The 18,669-nt window shown below is 63.9% G+C and overlaps 1 protein-coding gene across 8 annotated transcripts in view; it reads right to left on the bottom strand.

Annotated features, from left to right (window-relative positions):
* The window catches only part of SYNGAP1 (synaptic Ras GTPase activating protein 1), a 175,820-nt gene extending 158,134 nt beyond the window's left edge, over positions 1 to 17,686 (bottom strand). For 5 of the 8 annotated variants that reach the window (XR_011557817.1, XM_070736943.1, XM_070736944.1 and 2 more), the window contains exons 1-7: positions 17,592 to 17,686; positions 11,734 to 11,855; positions 10,983 to 11,088; positions 6,929 to 7,026; positions 6,237 to 6,361; positions 4,995 to 5,148; positions 4,819 to 4,917 (exon numbers count right to left, since the gene is read on the bottom strand). Coding sequence is in view for 7 of the 8 variants with exons in the window: in XM_070736943.1 (XP_070593044.1) it covers positions 4,819 to 4,917; positions 4,995 to 5,148; positions 6,237 to 6,361; positions 6,929 to 7,026; positions 10,983 to 11,088; positions 11,734 to 11,855; positions 17,592 to 17,613 (726 nt within the window). In the remaining variant the exon portion in view is untranslated. Of the gene's footprint in view, positions 1 to 4,818; positions 4,918 to 4,994; positions 5,149 to 6,236; positions 6,362 to 6,928; positions 7,027 to 7,424; positions 7,443 to 9,144; positions 9,230 to 9,458; positions 9,573 to 10,982; positions 11,089 to 11,733; positions 11,856 to 17,591 lie in introns of those variants that run through there. The other 3 variants (XM_070736946.1, XM_070736947.1, XM_070736948.1) reach the window with 3 other exon arrangements.
* Positions 17,687 to 18,669: the final 983 nt, after the last annotated feature.

Raw genomic sequence — 18,669 nt, 5'->3', positions numbered from 1 at the left:
CACAGCCTTTCCTGCTTGAGTGTCAGAGAGGTCACAGGAATCCAAACCAAAATGAAGCCACACTGCAACAATGTTTCTTTCTTCCAAACGCAAATGATAATCACCCATGCAATACACTCCGACCCTCCCTTTTTCATCAGGGTTTCAGCAGCGTCATTAAATCCTAACAGCTGTGCTCTATCATTTATTCCTATGCTTGTGCTGCTGCTCCTGCCTGCTCAACATTCTCACTCAAGGATTCACGATGTCTTCTCCTTCTGAGTCTGAGGAACCTCTGGCTGGTGGGCTGGCTGAACCCGTTCCCCTGTCTGTCGCTTCCTGCTCACTGTCTTTCTCTGCCTCTGCTCTGCTGTCCAAGGAATCTGGCTGCACCCAGACTGGTCTTCTGGAAACAGATGACTCCCACTGCTCTTCATCAAAATCCCCAGCCACAGGAGCTGGCCTGAAGCCAACCACAACACCACTAGGTATGCCCACATCACTCTAACTCTCCACTAGCTGCACTGGCTACCGGTTGGTCTCCGGACACAATTCAAGGAGCCGGTTATTACCTTGAAAGTCCTACACGGCTTAGGACCAGAGTCTATCTACAGGGTCGCCTGCTACCCCCATACCTCCCAGGAGGCCATCAAGGCCTGGCTCTTCCGGTCGGCCTGCAACTAGGAAGGACTGAGTGTATGTAGGTTGTTTTAGGGTCATTATTTGTTTCTATTTCTGATATTGTAACTTTTTATATTATTTTAAATGTTGTTAGCTGCCCAGAGTTCACTGGAGTTGGCTGGCACATAAATCCTGTTAAAGATGAAAGGCTCTCAGAACGGAAAGGAACCCTAACCCTAACCCAGTACAAATAAGCAATCAATTATTATTATTATTATTATTATTATATTTATAGACTGCCCTTCTCCTCGCAGACTCAGCGTAGCTTGCAACAATAAAACAAAGCAGAAAATTTTAAAAATAGCCCAATACATAAATAGCAACAATAAAAAAGTTTAAACCCAATAGAACGACACCCAGTCATCACTCATACATGCTGGTGGCCGGGGCGGAGGACCATCGCTCAACGGCCCCAGGCCTGCCGACATAGATGTGTTTTAAGCGCTTTTCGAAAGGCAAGGAGAGTGTGGGCGGTACGAATCTCTTGGGGGGGAGTTGGTTCCAGAGGGCCGGGGCTGCAACAGAGAAGGCCCTCCCCTGCGGTCCTGCCAGCCGGCATTGTTTGGCCGATGGGACCCGGAGGAGGCCGACTCTGTGCGACCTAGTCGGCCACTGGGAGGTGTGAGGCAGGAGACGGTCCCGTTAGGAACCAGTCAATATGTCCTAAGAATGCAAACAATCCTACGGTCATTTGCGGGAGCAGGTGGGTGATGGGAACAATGAGATGTAGTGACGACTTAGTGAAGAGTTTGACAGTGTTGAGGGAATTATTTGTTCAGCAGAGTGATGGCGCCCTTGGGGAAAAAGCTCTTCTTGGGTCTGGTTGTTCTGGTAGAAGGTGAAGCAGTTCATGTCCAGGATGCGAGGGGTCAGTCGATGTTTTCACAGCCCTCTTTTTGACACAGTGTTGTAATCATAGGTTTATAGGCACTGAAATTTGGGAATAAAATATTACTGGAGAGTGATGTTTTAGGCCCAATTGTGTCCGTTTCCTACAGAGTCGCCTCCAGCAAAATGACATGTGCACTGTTGAGGGCCCAACTCCCTGCTCCTCGTGTTGAGGGATCTTCTCCTGATGTTGAGGTGGGGTGGGGGGGCGACCTCTTCTAAATTAAATGCAGAGCTGCCCACCTGGGTTTGGAAAACTCACCACCACCACCACCTACTTTGATGGCTGCTCCCGTCTTCCTACAGGGAGCACACGCTGAACGTTTCCAGACGGACACGCTAAAATTTCCCCGGCATATTGCTGGCTCTTCTCGGGACATCGTCCAGTTTGCCAGTACAGTGGTGCCTCTACTTAAGAACTTTTCTAGATGAGAACCCGGTGCTCAAGATTGTTTTTCCTCTTCTTAAGAACCATTTTCTACTTAAGAACCCGGAAAAATTTCCCAGGATATTTGAGAGCGGCACGAAGGCCCGGCCAGTTTCCTGCCATTCCATGTTATCCAACATCCCCTTTAAAACTTCCAGCAGCTTGGAGCATCCACAACTTCTGGAGGCAAGCCGTTCCACCGGTTAATTGTCCTCACTGTCGGGAAATTTCTCCATCGTTCTAGGTAGCTTCTCTCCTTGTTTAGTTTCTACCCGTTGCTTCCTCTTGACTCCCTCCATCTTCTTCTTGGTGGCAGCCCCTCGAACTGCTCTCCAGGTGTCCTGAGTCCACTGCCCCTCACTGCTGGGGAACAGCCTGTTTCAAGGCCTCGCTCGGAGCAGATCTCCCTTCACCCTGCCTCAACGGTGCAAGGTAAGACCGGCAGACTGTCTTCTAGGGGTTCAATTCCCACCAGCTGGGGGTTCACAAGAGGAGATGTCGTCCGTCCCCCCAGACATCTAGGGCTACGATGTGGTCCAAGACGGCTTCTGGTCCACCCACCGTCGGCACATGGACGGAGCAGCAGCGTCTCCACCAGGGGGGATTTCGCACAGGCCGGCCACGCCCCTTGCCCAGGGCAGGCCCAACACCTGACCTCCAGCGTGTGCAGGAAGAAACATCTCGCTGGGAGGCGCGCACGCATGCAAGATACCCGAAGCTGCGCACACAGCTCCAGTTTTGCTACAGGTGTGGCGTCCTCACCCGTACCGCTAGGAATGGCTCCCCGGTTGCCCTGCAGGGGAAACCTCCCACGTTCTGCGAAAGACCAGGGGGGGGCAGGCGGCCGCGGATCTGGATGATGACAGCTGCAATGCGGAACCCTGGAGCCGTCCGCAGCCTTGTCGGGATGCCCCCGGCCTCCTTTCCTCTCGGCCCAGCCCCCTCCCCCGTGGCCACTAGCACCCACACTCAATACTCCTCATCCCTGATGCTCGCAGAAACCCCCCCTCGTTCCTGGGGCTGCTGCGGGAACAGTAGCCGGGCCTCCCACTCCCGACCCCCGCCACTCCGCCAGAGTCAATCTCCCAGGCTGCCCGGCCCAGCCATTGCCAGGGGGCGGAGAGAAGAGCCTCCCCCTGGCTAGTTCAGCTGGGGCACAGCCCTCCGTCCCATCGGTGCCAGTCACCAATTTCCAATGCTTTGAGACGAGCCCCTTGTGGCTTTTCGGGGTGAGGGTCTTTTGAGTGTCTGGCAACCCTTTCCATTTCGTCTGACCGGGAGCTTTTCTGAAGAAGATTTGGGAATGAGGGAGGGGCGAGCGAACTCGGCAGAGGCTGCCCCCGGCCCCTGGACACCAACCCCGCTGCTCCTGGCCTCCACCGTATTCTTGCACCAGAAGGTCAGAGGTTTCATCCCCAGACTTCGCAATGGGGCAGAACTCATCCCGGACGATCCCCATCCCACTGGCGATGGGGATTCATGGATTGATTGATTTTTCAAATTTATATGCTGCCCATAAAGTTAAAATCCTCCAATAGGAAAAATAAAACAGTGATTATTCTAAAACACCCCGTAAACAACACACAGTCGTATCGCTCAACGTCCCCAGGCCTGCCGACATAAGTGTGTTTTCAATGCCTTTCGGAAGGTGAGGAGAGGGGGGGCGGTACGAATCTCGGGGGGGGGGGTTTACAGAGGGCTGGGGCCGCAACAGAGAAGGCTCTTCCCTACAGTCGACATCGTTGGCCGCCGGGACCCAGAGGAGGCCGACTCTGTGCGACCTAATCGGTCACTTATCGAACCTGTGGGACAGAAGACAGTCCATCCCGTAAATAATCTGGTCCGATGCCACGTAGGGCTTTATAGGTCATAGCCAACACCTGGAATTGCGTTTGGAGACCAATCGGCAGCCAGTGCCGGTCGTGGAGCGCTGGACTGATGTGGGTGAATCTAAGGACACCCATCACAGCTGGCGTGGCTGCATGGTGGACTAGTTGCAGTCTCCCAAGGTTCTTCAAGGGCAGCCCCATGTAGAGGGCATTGTGGTAATCGAGCCTCGAGGGTGATGAAGGCACATCTGGTGAGTCAAACAGAGATCTCCTGCCCCCCCCCACACCCCCCAGCCTCAGAGAGACACAGCAAGGGGGCAGGGAGATGGCAAGACTCTGGGCCCCACCTGGAAAATCCCCCTGGAAAGGAGGGGGGGCAAATGACATAGGTGGGAGAGGGACAATGAGGCCTTCCCCTTTAGCCCCCCCCTCAAGAGTCCGCAAGACGTTGGGCAGCTTATAATAAATTAAGAATTAAATAAAATTAAGTGCGGCTCTGCTGGGCGGAAGCTTTTCTCCTCGGGGCAAAATACACAGGGCCCCCTTTCCATTACGGCCGACCTCTGGGCAGGGCGAGTGGCAGGGAAGAAGAGGGTCAGCACGGCTTGCAAGACTGACTGCAGCCCTCCTCCCGAGCAGACAGGGGTCAGGGCTGGAGCTCCAAAGCGGCCGCAGAGTCCCCTTCCCACATTGAGGAGGAGGAGAAGGAAACGGCCATCACACCTAGCTGACCATGCCAGCCTGGCCGTCAGCAGTGGCCACTGCAAGGAGGGGGGCAGGCCCATCGGGGTCTGAGCCCCCATGGCACAAATTCACGCCAGAGACTCCTGTGCTGCCCCAACCGGTTGGGGGGGGCTGTTTCTACCCTCTACTGGGGATAGAAACTGAGAACCCCCCCCACAAGCTGCCTAGGGCAGAGTCCTCCACGGCCCCCACCCGCCGCTTCAGGTCCCGGATTCCCATAGAAGCAAAAGGCCAAGGGGGGGGGGGGCAGACTCCAGGGGGCGCTCTTACCTTGTTGGGCTTGACCGCTCTCTGCAGGTTCTCAATCCACTTGTCCCTCTCGGCAGCCGAGCGGCAGGCGAAGCACTTGGTGCCCGAAGACGTGGTCACCTGCGCAGAGAGACGGGCGGGAGTGAGCGGCGCTCTGCACGTGCCCAGAAGCCCCCGCCCCAGACGCCCGCCCGCACCTCGAAGCAGAACTCCTGGCCCAGGATGCTGCTGTGCACGGGCTTGATGAGCGAGTCCTCGTCCAGGTTCAGCTCAAGGGCCTCGGCTGCGCTGCTGGGGCTGAGCAGGGACTCGTGCGAGTGCGACTCCTTGAAGCTCTGCATCAGGCGGGCCCTGCAGGGGGGGGGGAGGAGCACGCTCGGTCGGTGGGGAGGGGGCCACGGGGAGCCAGGCTTCGGCCGACCCCTCGCGCACAGGTACCTGGCCTCGGCCCCCCACAGGGGCATCTCTGCAGCCGCAGGAAGTCCGGGAGTGGACCTCAGGGGGTGAGGCAGGCGAGCGGGAGGGAGGGGGGCACAGGACAGGGGAGGCTTGGGGAGCCCCCCTCGGCCTTGGGAGGGGAGCTCTGGGGCCTCCGGGGGGGGCACAGGGGGCCAGGGTTCGGGTCTGCCCTCTGCACAGCCAGCCGAGCTCTGGAGCCCCTTGCCGGAGGGAGCCGGCAGAGTCCGTGTGCGGCTGCTCCCCCCTCCCCCCGTGGCATTTCTGCTCGGAGCTGCCGCCCCCAGCCGGATATATTTAGCCCAGCCGCGTAAGTGGAGGCAGCCCCTGCGTGTCGGGGCTGCCGTCAGCTGGGGGGGGGGGAAAGGAAGGAAAGTGCTAAAAATAACCAGGGCACCCAGGCCTTCTGGGGGGGGGGAGGCAGGCTGGGCAGAGGGGAGCCAGAAGGGCCACAGCCGCAGTCTTCCCTCTAATTCTTTTGGGGGGTGGGCGGAAAAGTATAGTGTCTGAGCGGCAGTCCCTTTGGGACTGGGTGGCACAGAAATAATAAATAAATAAATAAATTTATATATATAAATAAATAAATAAATAAATAAATACTGTGTGTCTATAACAGTGAGCTCATAATAGGGCAACTCTATCAATATCAAAATGCCACTTAAATAGTTGAGCTGGTTTCAAAGTAGATTTTGATTTTCTTTCTCTCTTCCTTACTCCCATTCTTTTTCTTTCTCTTTTCCTTCCTCTCTTTTTTCTATCTGTTTCTCTCTCTTCCTCTCTCTCTCCTTCCCTCTCACTCTTTCCCTCTCGGCTTCTGGGCAGGTTTGGAAAACTCAGAGTTGATGATGATTTTGAAGTGACCGATGGCTCAATGCTCAGCTTAGAGGGAACTATGGCCACAGGTCCCCCCCGGGCCCCGAGGGAGGGAGTGTCCGGTCAGCCCCCTCCCGTCCACCTTCTGAGCAGAGACCCGCTCGGCCCACCTGTCGTGGTCAGCGCTCCGGAAGCGCGGCAGCATCTGGCGGAAACTGCTGGTGCGGTCCAGCTTGGGCTGGCTCTTGGTGCGCTTGATGGAGCTCTTCAGTCGGCGGCTGAGGAAACCCTGTTGCTGCAGGCGGAGGGAGGGAGGGGGGCGGTCAGGCTGGCCAGAAACACACACACACACACACACCCCGGACGCCCCAGGAAGACGAGGTCGGAGCTACCACCAGCCCCCTCCCTCCTGCTCAGCCGCGGACGGGACGGCTCGGTCCACCGGAAGTCTCGGCCACCGAAGGCGACTCTTTTGGGGACCCTCCGTCCATCCTGGCTTAGCTCAAGGACGCTGGTCTGAAACCAGCCCCCCACCTTCCCCAGAAGCCGCCTTTCTTTCCTGGTGGCCTCCTTTCCCTGGCTCTTTCCAGCTTTGCCGGCCGACATAAGCGGGAGCCTTTCTGACCCTTGCCCAGCCGCCCCACCCACAGGCCCAGCTGCTGTCTGCAGGGGGAGGCAGGAGGGCTGCCCCGTGGGGGAAGGCCGTGGGGGGAGGCAGCTCCTCCTCCGGCCCCCTCCCTCAGCCCCACTGTTGGCCGGCTCCTTCCTTCAAGGCCAGGACTGGCTGCAGGCGGCCCTTCCGCTGACCCCTCCCTCCTGCTGGAGAAAGAGGTTGGGGGTGCAGGGAGAGGGGGGCACTCACCGAGGAACGGAAAGGGGGCGCTGGAGGGGCGTCCATGTTGATGCTGTACTGCTTGCCCCCCGGGACACTCTTCCGGCGGGAGCGGCTGGCGTGGTACTCTGCAGGGGAGGAGAGAGGGGCAGCGTTCAAGGGGGGCAGCCCCACACTGGAGGACTTTGGCATGGGGGGGAGGGGGCAAAGGCCCAGGAGGGGGGGTGAGAGGGAGGCGACTGCTGACCGATGAGGCCTAGTGGGCTGAAGGAAACCCCCCCCAGCTCCTCCCCCCTGCCCTCCCCCCCTGCAACCCCAGGACAGGAGCCCCCCCCCGTTTCAGCCCCAGCTGGGGGGCCCTTTCCTCCCCCCTTGACCCCAAGAGCCCCCAGGGCCAGCAAAGGGCCCAGGCCAAAGGTCACCTTATTAAGGAGACCCAAAGCAAGGAAAGCCCCAGAGGGCTTAAAGGGGGGCGGGGGGAGTTCCTGTGAGGGCAGCTGTAGTTCAGCAGTTCAAATCTCCCCACCGGCTCCAGGTGGACTCAGCCTTCCGTCCTTCCACGGTGGGTCACAGGAGGAGCCCGATGGTTGGGGGGCAAGAGGCGGAGCCTGTCAGCCGCTTAGAGGGGGCTGTGGAGGACTAGGGAGCAGGAGATAGGAGTCTAAATGCTCTTCTGTGGACAGGGAGGGAGGGAGGGAGCCGGGGGGGGGGGGCAGAGGGCAGCACTGCAGGCTCAGCAGTTCAAACCTCACCACCGGCTCCAGGTCAAAGGAGGACCCAGATTGTTGGGGGTCCAGAGGCCGATTCGAGAGGGGCATAAAGGGGCATTGAAGTCTAAACGTATGAAACTGGCATATAATTATAATAAATAATAAATAAACAGCTCTGGAGGAGGGGCCTGAAGGGGGGCGAGAGGGAGAAGACCCCCCCTGGCCCCCTCCGGGAGGACAAAGGCCCCAGGGGAGCCCCTCAGCCCAGCCCTCACCAGGGTCTGACCTTGCCTGGCGTGGAGCGATTCCCTCGGCTGCCCTATCGTGGACCCCCCCCATCACATACCCCCCCCACCAAGAATGTCCCTGCAGGAGCCTTTAAACACTGGCCTTGCTTGGCCCCTTCACTTCAAGGGCCTTTCCCCCCCCGAAAGCCCCACCTGACCCATGGAGCCCCCGGAGGGGCCCCTGAGCCAAGTGGACGGGGCTTCCCCAGCCCCCCCAAGCCCCATGCTTCCCAGCCGAGAGGGTCCCAGGGGCCCCATTGGAGGCTGTCTTGCCCCCCAAGGCTGCTCAGCCAGAGATGGGGGGAGCAAGGAGACCTGGGGGGGAGACCCCCCCCTCCCATCCTCCCGGCCTTCGACCTCCTGCCCCCCCCCCCCACTTGCAGCCCCCTTTCTGGGGTGGATGAACCCGGACCGGCCACCGTCCCCCCCATCAGAAGTAGTAGTGGCCCCCTGTGGCCCTTCAGCGGCCGCAGGATCTGCCTAGAGCCCCCCCTTCACTGCCCCCTCCCCGTGCGTTCTGGCACAACGCGGAGCCACCCACTGGGCTCTGCTGCCATCTGTCGTGCCCGCCTGCCTGCCCCCCCAAGGCCTGAGCAGCCCCCCCTCCCCTCCCATGGGACACAGGGGGACGCAGCCCCCACCCCAAAGGGAGACCCCCCTACTCTCCGCCCCCCCGCCTTCTGGGAGGAGGGGAGGCCTTGGACCCCCCCAGGGCTGGGTCACCTGCAGCCACACGCAACTCCTTCCCCCCGGAGCCCCCGGAACTGCACCAATGGGGGGCGCTGTTTGTAGCCCCCCCCCGCCTCAGTCCCCGTGTATGAGGCCCCCGCCCTCCCCGCAAGGCCGGCCAGCTGCCCCCGGGCGACCCCCTCCCCGCCCCTCCCCCGGCATCACGTGACCGTTCGCGCTCCTCCCACGTGCCCGCATAGCGCCCCCCCCCCACACAGCCGGAGCCCTGCCACGCGCGGAGAACGCGGGGGCGCCTGTCGCACGTGCCGAGACGCCCGCCGAGGCCCCGACGGTCCCGCCGCCTCCGCTTCCCGGCCGGGGAGGGGTCGCGGGCCGGCGGGGTTGGGGAGCGACCGGGAGGGCAGCCGCCTGGCGCTGGGGGAGGGAGAGGAGGAGAGGAGGAGGGGTCCCTCCCGGCCGCGACACCCACGCACTCGCCCGTCCGCGGCCCACCCGAGACCCCCGCCCGCCCGCCCGAGGCCGCCCCGCCGACCCCCGCTGGCTGGAGGGCAGCGCTTACCTGCGGGGCGCGAGAGGCCCCCCCGCCGCCCGGGGCTACGGGGCGCGGCGGCCCATGGCGGGAGGGGGCAGCGGGCGGGCCCGCAGGGCGGCGGCCCCCGCCCGCCTCAGCAGCCGTCGGAGCTGCGGTGCCCGCGCGGCTGGTTGCGCTGGTGCCTCGCTCGCCGCCCGCCCCGCGCTGCCCCCCCCCCCGGCATGCCGGCCGTTGCTAGGCGACGCGCGGCTGTCATCAGCGCCGGGAGTGCGCGGGCGGAGGACCCCCCCGCCCTCCTCCCCTGCCCCCCCCCCGGCGGGCGGGCGGGCGGGCGGCGCTACCTGCGGGCGGGGGGCGTCGGGGGCAGCATCTCCGGGGGCAGCAGAGGGCGGGGCGGGCGCGGGGGCTGCCGGGGAGGCGCGGGGGCGGAGCTTCCCGGGGAAGCATCCCGGGGCCGCCCCGGAGGAGGCCCTGCTGCTCCCGTCCGGCCGTCCAGAGGCTCCGTCCAGCCTTGGCGGGCAGGAAAGGAGGCGCCCTCCCTCAGGCTCCTCCCCGGCGGGGCGGCGATGGGGCCGGCGGGGGTCCTGCTGCGGCCTCGGGCGGGGTCAGCGGAGGGGGGGCTGTCCCTGCAGGGGGCGCTGCTGGCCGCGGGCCAAGGGGAGGAGGGGGCGTCCCGTCCTTCAAGCCCGCAGCCTCCGCCTGCCTCGCTCCCCTTTGGGGTTGCCATGGGAACCTTTTAAGCCAACTTCTCGGGAAGGGAAAAAGTCTTTTTTTAAACCCCGTAGTGGGGGGGAGTGGGGGGAGGGGCCCAGGAGTGTGTGGGGGGGGTCCGGCCTGGCCCCACGGTCTCCTTGGATGGAGGAGGGGGCGGGGGGGCAGCCTCAACCGAGACCCCCCACACACACCCATTGCCTAGGCCTGGAAGGAGGGAGGGAGGGGGGGAGAAAGAGAGAGGGGGAGGGCAGAGAGATGGTCCCTATAGCAACAGTTGTCAAGCGCCTTTCAAGGGCCCTGGCTATTATGGGCTGGGGCTGGCGGGGGATGGGCCTTGCCGGAGCTCCGGGCAGAGGGGGAGCGGCTGGGCGGAAGCCCCTTCGTGGGTGGGGGGTTTCTGCTCGGACCCCCTGCCCCCCCCAGGGTCACCACGAGGACACCTGCTGCCCCTCCCCAGGGAGAGAGAGAGACCCCCTCAGGACATGGGGAGGGCCCAGTGTGAGGACGCCGCACCCCCCCACACAAGGCGCCCCTCCTCTCCCCACTCGCACTGGGGAGTTGTGGCCCTTGGCTCCCTCTGGGACCCTGGCCGTCCCCTGCCCCCTCCCTAGGGGCCCCCTTGGAGGTCCAGTGACCAGCAGCCGGGGGTCTTGCAGTGGTGGCCCCTGCCCCCTCCTCCACAGCTGATTTCCTCTGACCCCTTGCCATGGGGCCCTTCATGGGGTTCAACCTCCCCAGGGGTCTCACCAGTACAGTCAGGGCTGCCACTCGAGCGTCCCCCACCCATGGGCCCAGGCGGGAGGGGTGGGCAGCAGCCACGGGCCCCCGTACCTGGACAGGTGGGCTAACAGAAGACAGGCCCCCAAGAGGCTGCTCCCCACCCCACCCCCTTACTCCCTGGCCCCAGGCAAAACATGGGGGGCAGAGGTTGTGGCTGGACGCTGGCTTCATGGAGGTCACCCCTGCGGGGGAGGGGCTGAAAGAGGCAGAAGGAGAAGCTGTGACCCCACCCCCTCACCCCATGGCTCTGGGCCCTCCACACACACACAACCCGGCAACCCCACGGCTTCCATTAGACCCACTCAGCCCTGGTTCGGCCCCTCCCCGCCCGACCACTTGCATCCCCTGCCCCCCAGAGTCCCACTTCCTACCGTGCTCAGCGTGGGGCCGGCCTTCCACGGGGACGCTGACCGTCCGGCGCAGAAGTTTGCTCCTCCCGGGCTCCCTCTGGCGTTCTCGAAGGAGCAGAGGGTGAATCTGGGGGGGGGGAGAGCAGCCCAGATCAGAGGGAGGAGAAGGGAGGTCCCCCCCCCATGGCCACATCCCCCCCCCAAGCCACAGAATTCTATATACAATGACATGTAAATGTTCCTTTGTTCAAAATCCCAAATCTGCAAAAGTTGCTTTGAAATTCTGACCCAATGTTGCCTTTGAATACGTGTGTGTGTGTGTGTGTGTGTGTGTGTTTTACATGGGAAATTATATGTTGCGCGATCCAGAGTCGGCCAATGAGGGAAACCAGGCTGGGCCACAGCAACGTGGGGCCACGCACAGCTGGTAAATAAGTCCACCTCTCGGGAGCTTCCCGACGGCTGAGCCAGACCCACCGAAAGGGCCCAGCATAATGTGGGAACGTGGCCGAGGGGCTTCCCACAGCAGAGAGGCAGAACCTGGCCCACCCTGGACACTTCAACCACGGAGCATCCACTGCCCTGCTGGACTCAGGCAGCCCCAACCCCCTGGTGGTTTCCCCAGCCATCTTGTCCCTCGACGCCCGACCGGCAGGGTCCCACTCCGCCTCTCCTGAGGGGATCCCCCTCCGGTCTTTCCGCTCTGGGTCCTCCGCACAGATCTCAGGGGAGACCCCCCCATCCCATTCACTGCCCCCCGTCCCCCGCTCACCTCCTCCTCGTCCAGCATCAGGAGCTGATTGCCGGAGATGATGCAGAATCGGGGGGCGTTCCAGGGACGGTCGTAAGGCGAGTGGACATACTGTGCCCGGGCGCCGGGGGCTCCTCGCACATCTGCAGGGGAAGCACTGAGTCAAGCAGACCTGGGCCAGCCCGGTGCCTCCTCCCCCTGGCCCCACTCCCCCCCCCCAAGAAAGCACACGCGGAGACCCAGCTCTGCCAGGACCGGCCCCCTCCCGAAACCGCAGGAGATTCCAGAGCCCTCGGCTGCCTCGTCCCCTCCCCCCGCCCCCACAGGGCCCTCTGCCCACTGGGGGGTGTCTGGGGGGCCACTGTGCTCCTGGCCAGGAGGGTTTGGCCGCTGCTGCCCCTTTAGGGCCCCTGAGGCAGGTCCCCCTTCCAAGGCGGCTGGGGGCTCCCGCAAAAGCCTGGCAGGTTGGCAGGACCGGGAGGGGCAGCAGCAGGCTCTCTGCCCTGTGTGACTCCCCCTCCCCACCGTCAGAAGGGGCTCTGCAGACCCCCGGCACACTCTGCCCCCCCCATCCGAACCTGCCTTTTGACAGCCTTGGGGCCGCCATCCGCCTGGCCTGCCTTCCTGCACGGGTGGGGGCAGCCGGGGAGTTGTGTAAGGCCTCCACCCGCCCTGTGCTGCCCCCCAGTGGCCAGAAGAGGCTGCGGAGAGACGGGAGAGGAGGGGAGAAGCCTCCAGCAAAGGGCGCAGGCAGAGAGGGGGCCAGGGGGCACCCTGGGTGGGCTGCGGATGCTGGGAAAGGGCCGGAATTGACCGCTGGGGAATCTCAGCCGTGGGCAGCGATTTTTAGATCCCTCAAAGCTCTAGCTAAGCCTCCCCCCTTCAGTCCCCCCCCATCACCTTGGGTTAGAGGCAGGCGGAGGGGCAGGGCCCACAGAGCAGGAAGGGGTCCTGGGGGCAACTGCTGGGGGGAAGCCCCCCTCCCTCCCACTGCCCCCTTTCAGCCACTGCATCCCCCCAAGTGGGGGAGGGGAAAGGAGGGCCAGGAGGGCAGCAGGCCCTGCGCTCTGGCCCTGGAGCTGCCCCCCTTCTCCGCCCTGCCCAGAGACAGATTGAGGGGGGGCAGACAAGGGCAGGGGGGGCGGAGGACTCTCTTCACCCCTCCAGAGCAGCCGAACCAGCCGGGCCCAGAGAATGCGTGGCTGGCTCCGGCAGGATTTGGGCAGGGGCTCCTTCCCACAGGCGGAGGCAGGGCCTCCCTCCCCTTCCGTCACCCTGGCCAGGGCCCCAAGCTGTAGCCCCCCCCACCCGGTCACCCCAGCAGCAGCCCCCAAGCTCAGCCACCTGGACTCTGCTGGACCTAGGCTGCCCTTGCAGAGACCCTCCAAGGGACCCAGGCCAGACCTCAGCTGCCACCAGACGGCCAGTCTGTCAGTGCCAGCCAGAGAGTCAGTTGGCCAGTCAGTTAGTCAGTCAGTCAGTCGGCCAGCCTGTAATTCACTCAATCAGCTAGTCAGTCAGCCAGTCAGTCGGCCGGCCAACAAGTCCATCAGTCAGCCAGTCAGTCAGCCAATCAGATGGCTAGTCAGTCAGCCTGTCAGTCCGTCAGTCAATCAACCAGTAAGTCAGTCAATCAGCCAGTCAGTCAGCCAGCCATTTAGTCCATCAGTCAGTCAGTCGGCCAGTCATTTGGCTAGACAATCAGTCCATCAGTCAATCAACCAGTAAGTCGGTCGATCAACCAGTCAGATGGCTAGTCAGTCAGCCAGTCAGTCCATCAGTCGGCCGGTCAGTCAGTCTCTCTCTCTCTCTCTCTCTCTCTGAGGGAAGATTTCCTGGCCCAACTCAAGCACAGCTGAAAAGGACGGGGGGGAGGGGTGTCCTGCCAAGACCAGCCGGACCCCCCACTTCTGAACACAAGAAACGGGAAAGACCTCCTGGCCATCACAATCTGCAGCTTCCTCACCTCCACAGCTATTGTTGATTTATTATTATTATTATTACTATTATTATTATTAATTCATTTAATTTACATGCTGTCCAGGTCCCTGGGGACTCGCATCAGAGACATGGGAGATTTTGGGGGGTGGGGGGCAGGGAAATCAATGTCGTTATCCACGTTCCTGCCACTGTCGTTCTTGTGGTGGTCCCACCCGTTCTCTCCCCCCAGGAAAGACCAGCCCTGGCCGACAACGAGAACAACCCAGCCCAGAATCCACCTGTGGAACTCCTTGCCACAAGGCGTGGGTCTGGTTGCAGAGCGACACAAAACAGGTTGCAAAGCTCAAATCGCCCCCCCCCACTTTGGCACTGCTGGTGAATGTGTGTATGTGTGTGGGGGGGGTCTTTGTAAACAAGGCAGAAACTCAACCAGTAGAATCCTGGGACCCAAACGGCCGGTGGACCCCAGCAGAGCCCTCTTTCTGTGGGTCCACAAACCCCGCGGGGGGGGGAGAGGGGGCAGTCCAACCTGGGTCAATTAATTCAGGAGGCTTCTCAGTGTGGGCCGTCCTTCCACTCCCCAAACGGTCAGCGGGGCTTCCGGTGGAGGCGGGAATTCAACACAAACGGAGCGGAAAGTCCTGGCAGGCCGGGAGTTTAGCAGGTTCCCGGAACCGAAGGGCGGGAACCGAAGCCGGACCGGGAGGTACACAGGCCTTCCCTAAACGGGTGGGCCAGCCGGGGATTCGAACCCAGGCCTCGAGGTGAGCCCAGGGCACAGTGCGACTTCACAACCGAAGGGCCACACACAACAAAGCAGAGGCCCCTCTCCGGGCCCCTCCCCTTCTGGACCGGCGGCTCATTTCCTTTGATTTGATTGATTGGATTCATAAGCCGCCCGATTCCTTTTGGACGCTGGGCGGCGCACAGGAAGTAAAAACAACGGTCAAGAATGGTTGAAACCCCCCCCAAAAAATAAAAGCCATTCGAGATGGATGTGGGCTGGGACTGGAGGGTCCTGCCTGGATCTCTGGGTCGCCTCCAAGGGCAGCCCCACCCCAAGGGAAATGCTCCGTCCAGGGAGCCCCCACCCAAGTTACGACGGCACTGAAGAACGTGGCTCTTGTTCCCCCTCCACACACACACACACCCCGGCCCCGACACCCAAAATCAGGCGCTTGGTGACCAGCCCCCTTTGGCCACCAACAAAGTCCATTGGGGGGGAGCGGACTGGCTAATCCACTAACTGGGCCACTAACTTGACCACTAGTTCACTCCACAGGGGGGACACAGCATGCTTCTTAGCAAGGGTCTCGCTTAGGGACGGGCATTATAATAATAATAATAATAGTAATAATAATTGATAATAATGATGATGATGGTGATGGTGATAATAATAATAATAATAATTTATTAGACTTGTATGCTGCCCCTCTCTGAAAACTCAGTTTGGGCCTCAGCTGTGGTGGTCAGCCGAGGGACGGGCACTTCAGGAGGGGGCTCCATTCACCAACACACACACACACCCCGACACACAGAGGGGCGGGCAAGGGGCCCCCCGCTGGATCCTGGCAAGGCAGAGGGGCCAACAGGAGACCCCACCCAGAGCCTCCCGCCCCCCTCTGGCTGGGGATTAGGGGCTTGGGTCCTCCGTGAGCCACCACTGGAGGCCAGAAGTGCTGCTACTCCTGCCAGCACCACCACCACCACCCCCGTTTCCACTGCTGGAAATGAGGCCCTGAGGACTAGGACCTTGGCTAGAGAGAGCCCCAGCGGCTTTCCCAACCCCCCTCCCCGTGGAGGTGAAGGGTCAGGCTGAGGACTGAGGAGGTTCCCTAGTGGGGAGGAGATGGAAGGAGACCCCCCCCCACTCACTCACTCTGCCCGGCTTGGCCCACAGTAGCAGGCTAGAGTGCTGGGCCTCAGCAGGCGGGTGGGGGTCACTTTGGGGACCCCTGGCTTCCCCTTGGTTGGCTGCATTTATTTCACAGCCTGCTCAGGGAAGCTTTCGGTGGACGATGGGCATTGTAGTCCAGCTGAGAGGAGAACACCCCCCCTCTCCTTCGTCCCCCACCCACCCACAGCATGGGCAGGAGAAGGACCCTCGTCCCAGCCCCTGGCCCAGGAGCCTCGACTGACCGGAGAGGGAATGTGGAGAGGCCTGAAAGGGAGGGGGGGCTCGGTCCACGGAGGGGAGCACAGCCGAAGCCTCGGGCAGCTGCTGTGAGCGACGGGGGGGGCAGCCCAGCCTCCCCCCTCCGGAGCCTGAAAAGGATGCGAGATCCCCTCCCCCACCCACCCGTCCCCAAAGCCGGAGCCCCTCCACCACCCGTAAGGCTTCTGCCCCCCCCCCCCCGCTGTTGCCATGCAAATGTGCACCAAGGAAACGCCGCATCTCCTCGGAGGGGGAACCGGCAGGAAAGACCCCCCCCTCCCCGCGGCTGCCGACGGAGATGCCGCGCAGAGCTCCAGGCCTGAGCCGGTGGCCGAGCCAGCAGGAGCGCCGCCCGGGGACTGAGGGGGCTGCGGCTCCACCAGGGCCGGGGAGGGGAAGCCCCCCCCCCCCCGTGCAGCAGAGAAGCGTCGCCCCACCTGCCCCGCTGGAGGGCTGCCTGCGCCTCCGGGAAAGCAGCAGCCCGGCTGTTCCAGGACCAGGGGAGGCTGCCCCCCCCCCCGCGCCACCAAACTAAATGGGGGAGAACAGCCCCCCTCCCCGCTGCTGCCTTGGGAATGAAACCCCGGGGGGGGAGGAAGGTTCCTGCAGTGCAGCACCGCCAATCTTGTAGAATGCACTTCATGCGCCCCCCCCCCCAGCATCCTTCAGCAGGGTTGCCTGGCAACATCACGCCCCCTCCCTTTCTCCCGGAGAGCGAGCAGGCCTCGGATGGCGGGGAGGGAGGGAGGGGGGAGGGAGGGGGCCCTGGAGCCCCCGCCCGGACCGTTCCCTGCAAAAGCCGGAGCAGGGGGAGAAGCGTTTCGGGGGGTCCGAAGAAACCCGCCCGTTTCCCACCAGGAGGCGCCAGGGACGGAGGGCCAGGAATGGGCGACCGTCACCCCCCCCCTCCGACCTCAGCCGCCCCCACGGCCGCTCCCCTCCCCTCCGCTCGCCCTCCAACCGAGGCACGTGGGAGTCGGCACCGGAGGCCCCGGGACCGCCGCTACCCTCTGCCCCCGGCGCCCGGCCGCTGCGCCTTCCAGCCGGAGCTCTCGTGAGCGCGCTCCGGCGCCGTCAGAAGCCCCCGGCGGAGCCGCAACCGGGCGAGGCAGCTGCGAGGGGGCGCGCGGGCGCTTCGGCCAGGAGACTGCGCGCCCGCCCGGGGGTCCCGCTTCCGCGGCCGCTCCCCCCCTCCGCCCCCGCCCCCGCCAGCTCCCCCGCCGCGACGGCCGGCCGGAGCGCCCCGATGGCCGGGCGCGGGTCCCCGAGCGCACCATCTCTCCCGGGATCCGGAGGCCGCCATCCGGCCGCAGCTGGCCGAGCGCCACGATGCTTCTCCGCCGCGGCCTCGCCGGCCAGCCGCGCGCGTGGGAAAGACGGCCGCAGTCCCCAGGCGGCCGGAGGAGCCCTTTCCCAGCCGGCTCCCACCTGCCTGGCCAGGCCCGAGCGCGCCGGAATCCCCGGGGCGGAGCGCAGCATCTCTGGCCCCGGCCCGGGTCAAACCTCCAGGAGGAGCCGCCGGCCGCAGCCCTGCGCCGCAGCCCGCCCCGCCACGGAGCTCTGCGCGGCGGCGGCAGCGGACGGGCGGGCAGCGTCGCCCCTCCGACTTCCGGGCGGCAAGCTCTGCCCCGCGGCCGAGGGAGGGGCCTGGCCACCTCCCCCCCTCCGTCCTGTCCCCCCGCCCGCCGCACCAGCGGAGACGAGAGTGGCCGCCCCCGCCCGAAAAGCGCAAGCCGCGCGCGCGCCCGGGAAGGTCGCCCGCCCGCCCCGCCCGCCCGCCTACCTCGGAAGGGGACATAGGACATGGCGCTGCCTCCTCCGTTCCGGGCCCGTGGGGAGGGGGAGGGCGACGGGCCCCCCTCCCCGCACCGGCCCTCCTGCCGCTCGCCTCCCGCTCGCTCGCACGGCGCCCCGGTGGCTCTGAGGCGGCGGCGGCTGGGGTGATGCGCGGGGGCTGCCGACCCTCCCGCTCCCGCCCGCGGGCTCCTCCTTCTCCTCCGCCGCCGCCTCCTCCTCCTCCGCGGGCGACCGAGGCGGCAGCGCAGGCCGTCGGGCCGTCCCGAGCCTCCGCACCGCCCGTTGCGCCGCCGCCGCTGGTGCACCGCAGGCGGGCCGAGGGGAAGGCGCGCTCCCGACGCCGCCCCTCCTCTGCCGGCCCGGGGCTGCCGGATTGTCCCGCGGAGGGACGCCCGACCGGCCACCCACCCACCCTCCCCCAGCGGGCGCTTCGGGACGGCTGACCCCAGACGCCCGCCGGCACCGCCCGGACCCTCCGCTGCACCCGCTCCACCAGCTCGGGCCGGCCGTGGCTGTCCCGGTTGAGGCGGGACGGGACCGACGAAGAGAAGCCGAGATTGAGGAGCGGGCCTTGGAATGGCGGCGGCTCTGCTCCGTTCCCGCCCGGGCGGCCCCAGCCGAGATCGGAGACTTCAATGCAGGCGGGGTTGTGGCTCCTGGCCCACCGCTGCCCCCGGGGACCCGAATTCACCCCCCCAAGGAACACCCGTGTGGGGGGCGGCCTCTGCCTCCACATCCCCCCACAAGCTCCCAGGCCGGGATTTCTCTGGAGGGCCCAGTTGGGGGTGACTCCAAGGGCTGTGAAATGGGGTCGGGCAGCCCATGGTTGGTGCAGGACAGCCTGAGCCCCTCCCCGAGTCTGGGCTCTTCAACAGGGCCTTCTTTTCCTTGCCCCCCACCAGTGGCTCCCCCTGAAGTAGGTCGGCCTTGGAGCCGCTGCTCAGGCTGGGTGAGGAGAGGTTGTGGGGTCTCTGCTTCAAAGACCCCCCAGTGTTGAAAGCGCTTCCGTCCCCCTGCTTAACTCTTCTCACTGTCAGGAAATTTCTCCTTAGTTCTAAGTTGCT

This window comes from Erythrolamprus reginae, chromosome 2 (genome assembly GCF_031021105.1).
Source record: "Erythrolamprus reginae isolate rEryReg1 chromosome 2, rEryReg1.hap1, whole genome shotgun sequence".
In the NCBI taxonomy this organism is placed as follows: domain Eukaryota; kingdom Metazoa; phylum Chordata; class Lepidosauria; order Squamata; family Dipsadidae; genus Erythrolamprus; species Erythrolamprus reginae.
This window is presented reverse-complemented; position numbering and strand designations above follow the sequence as displayed.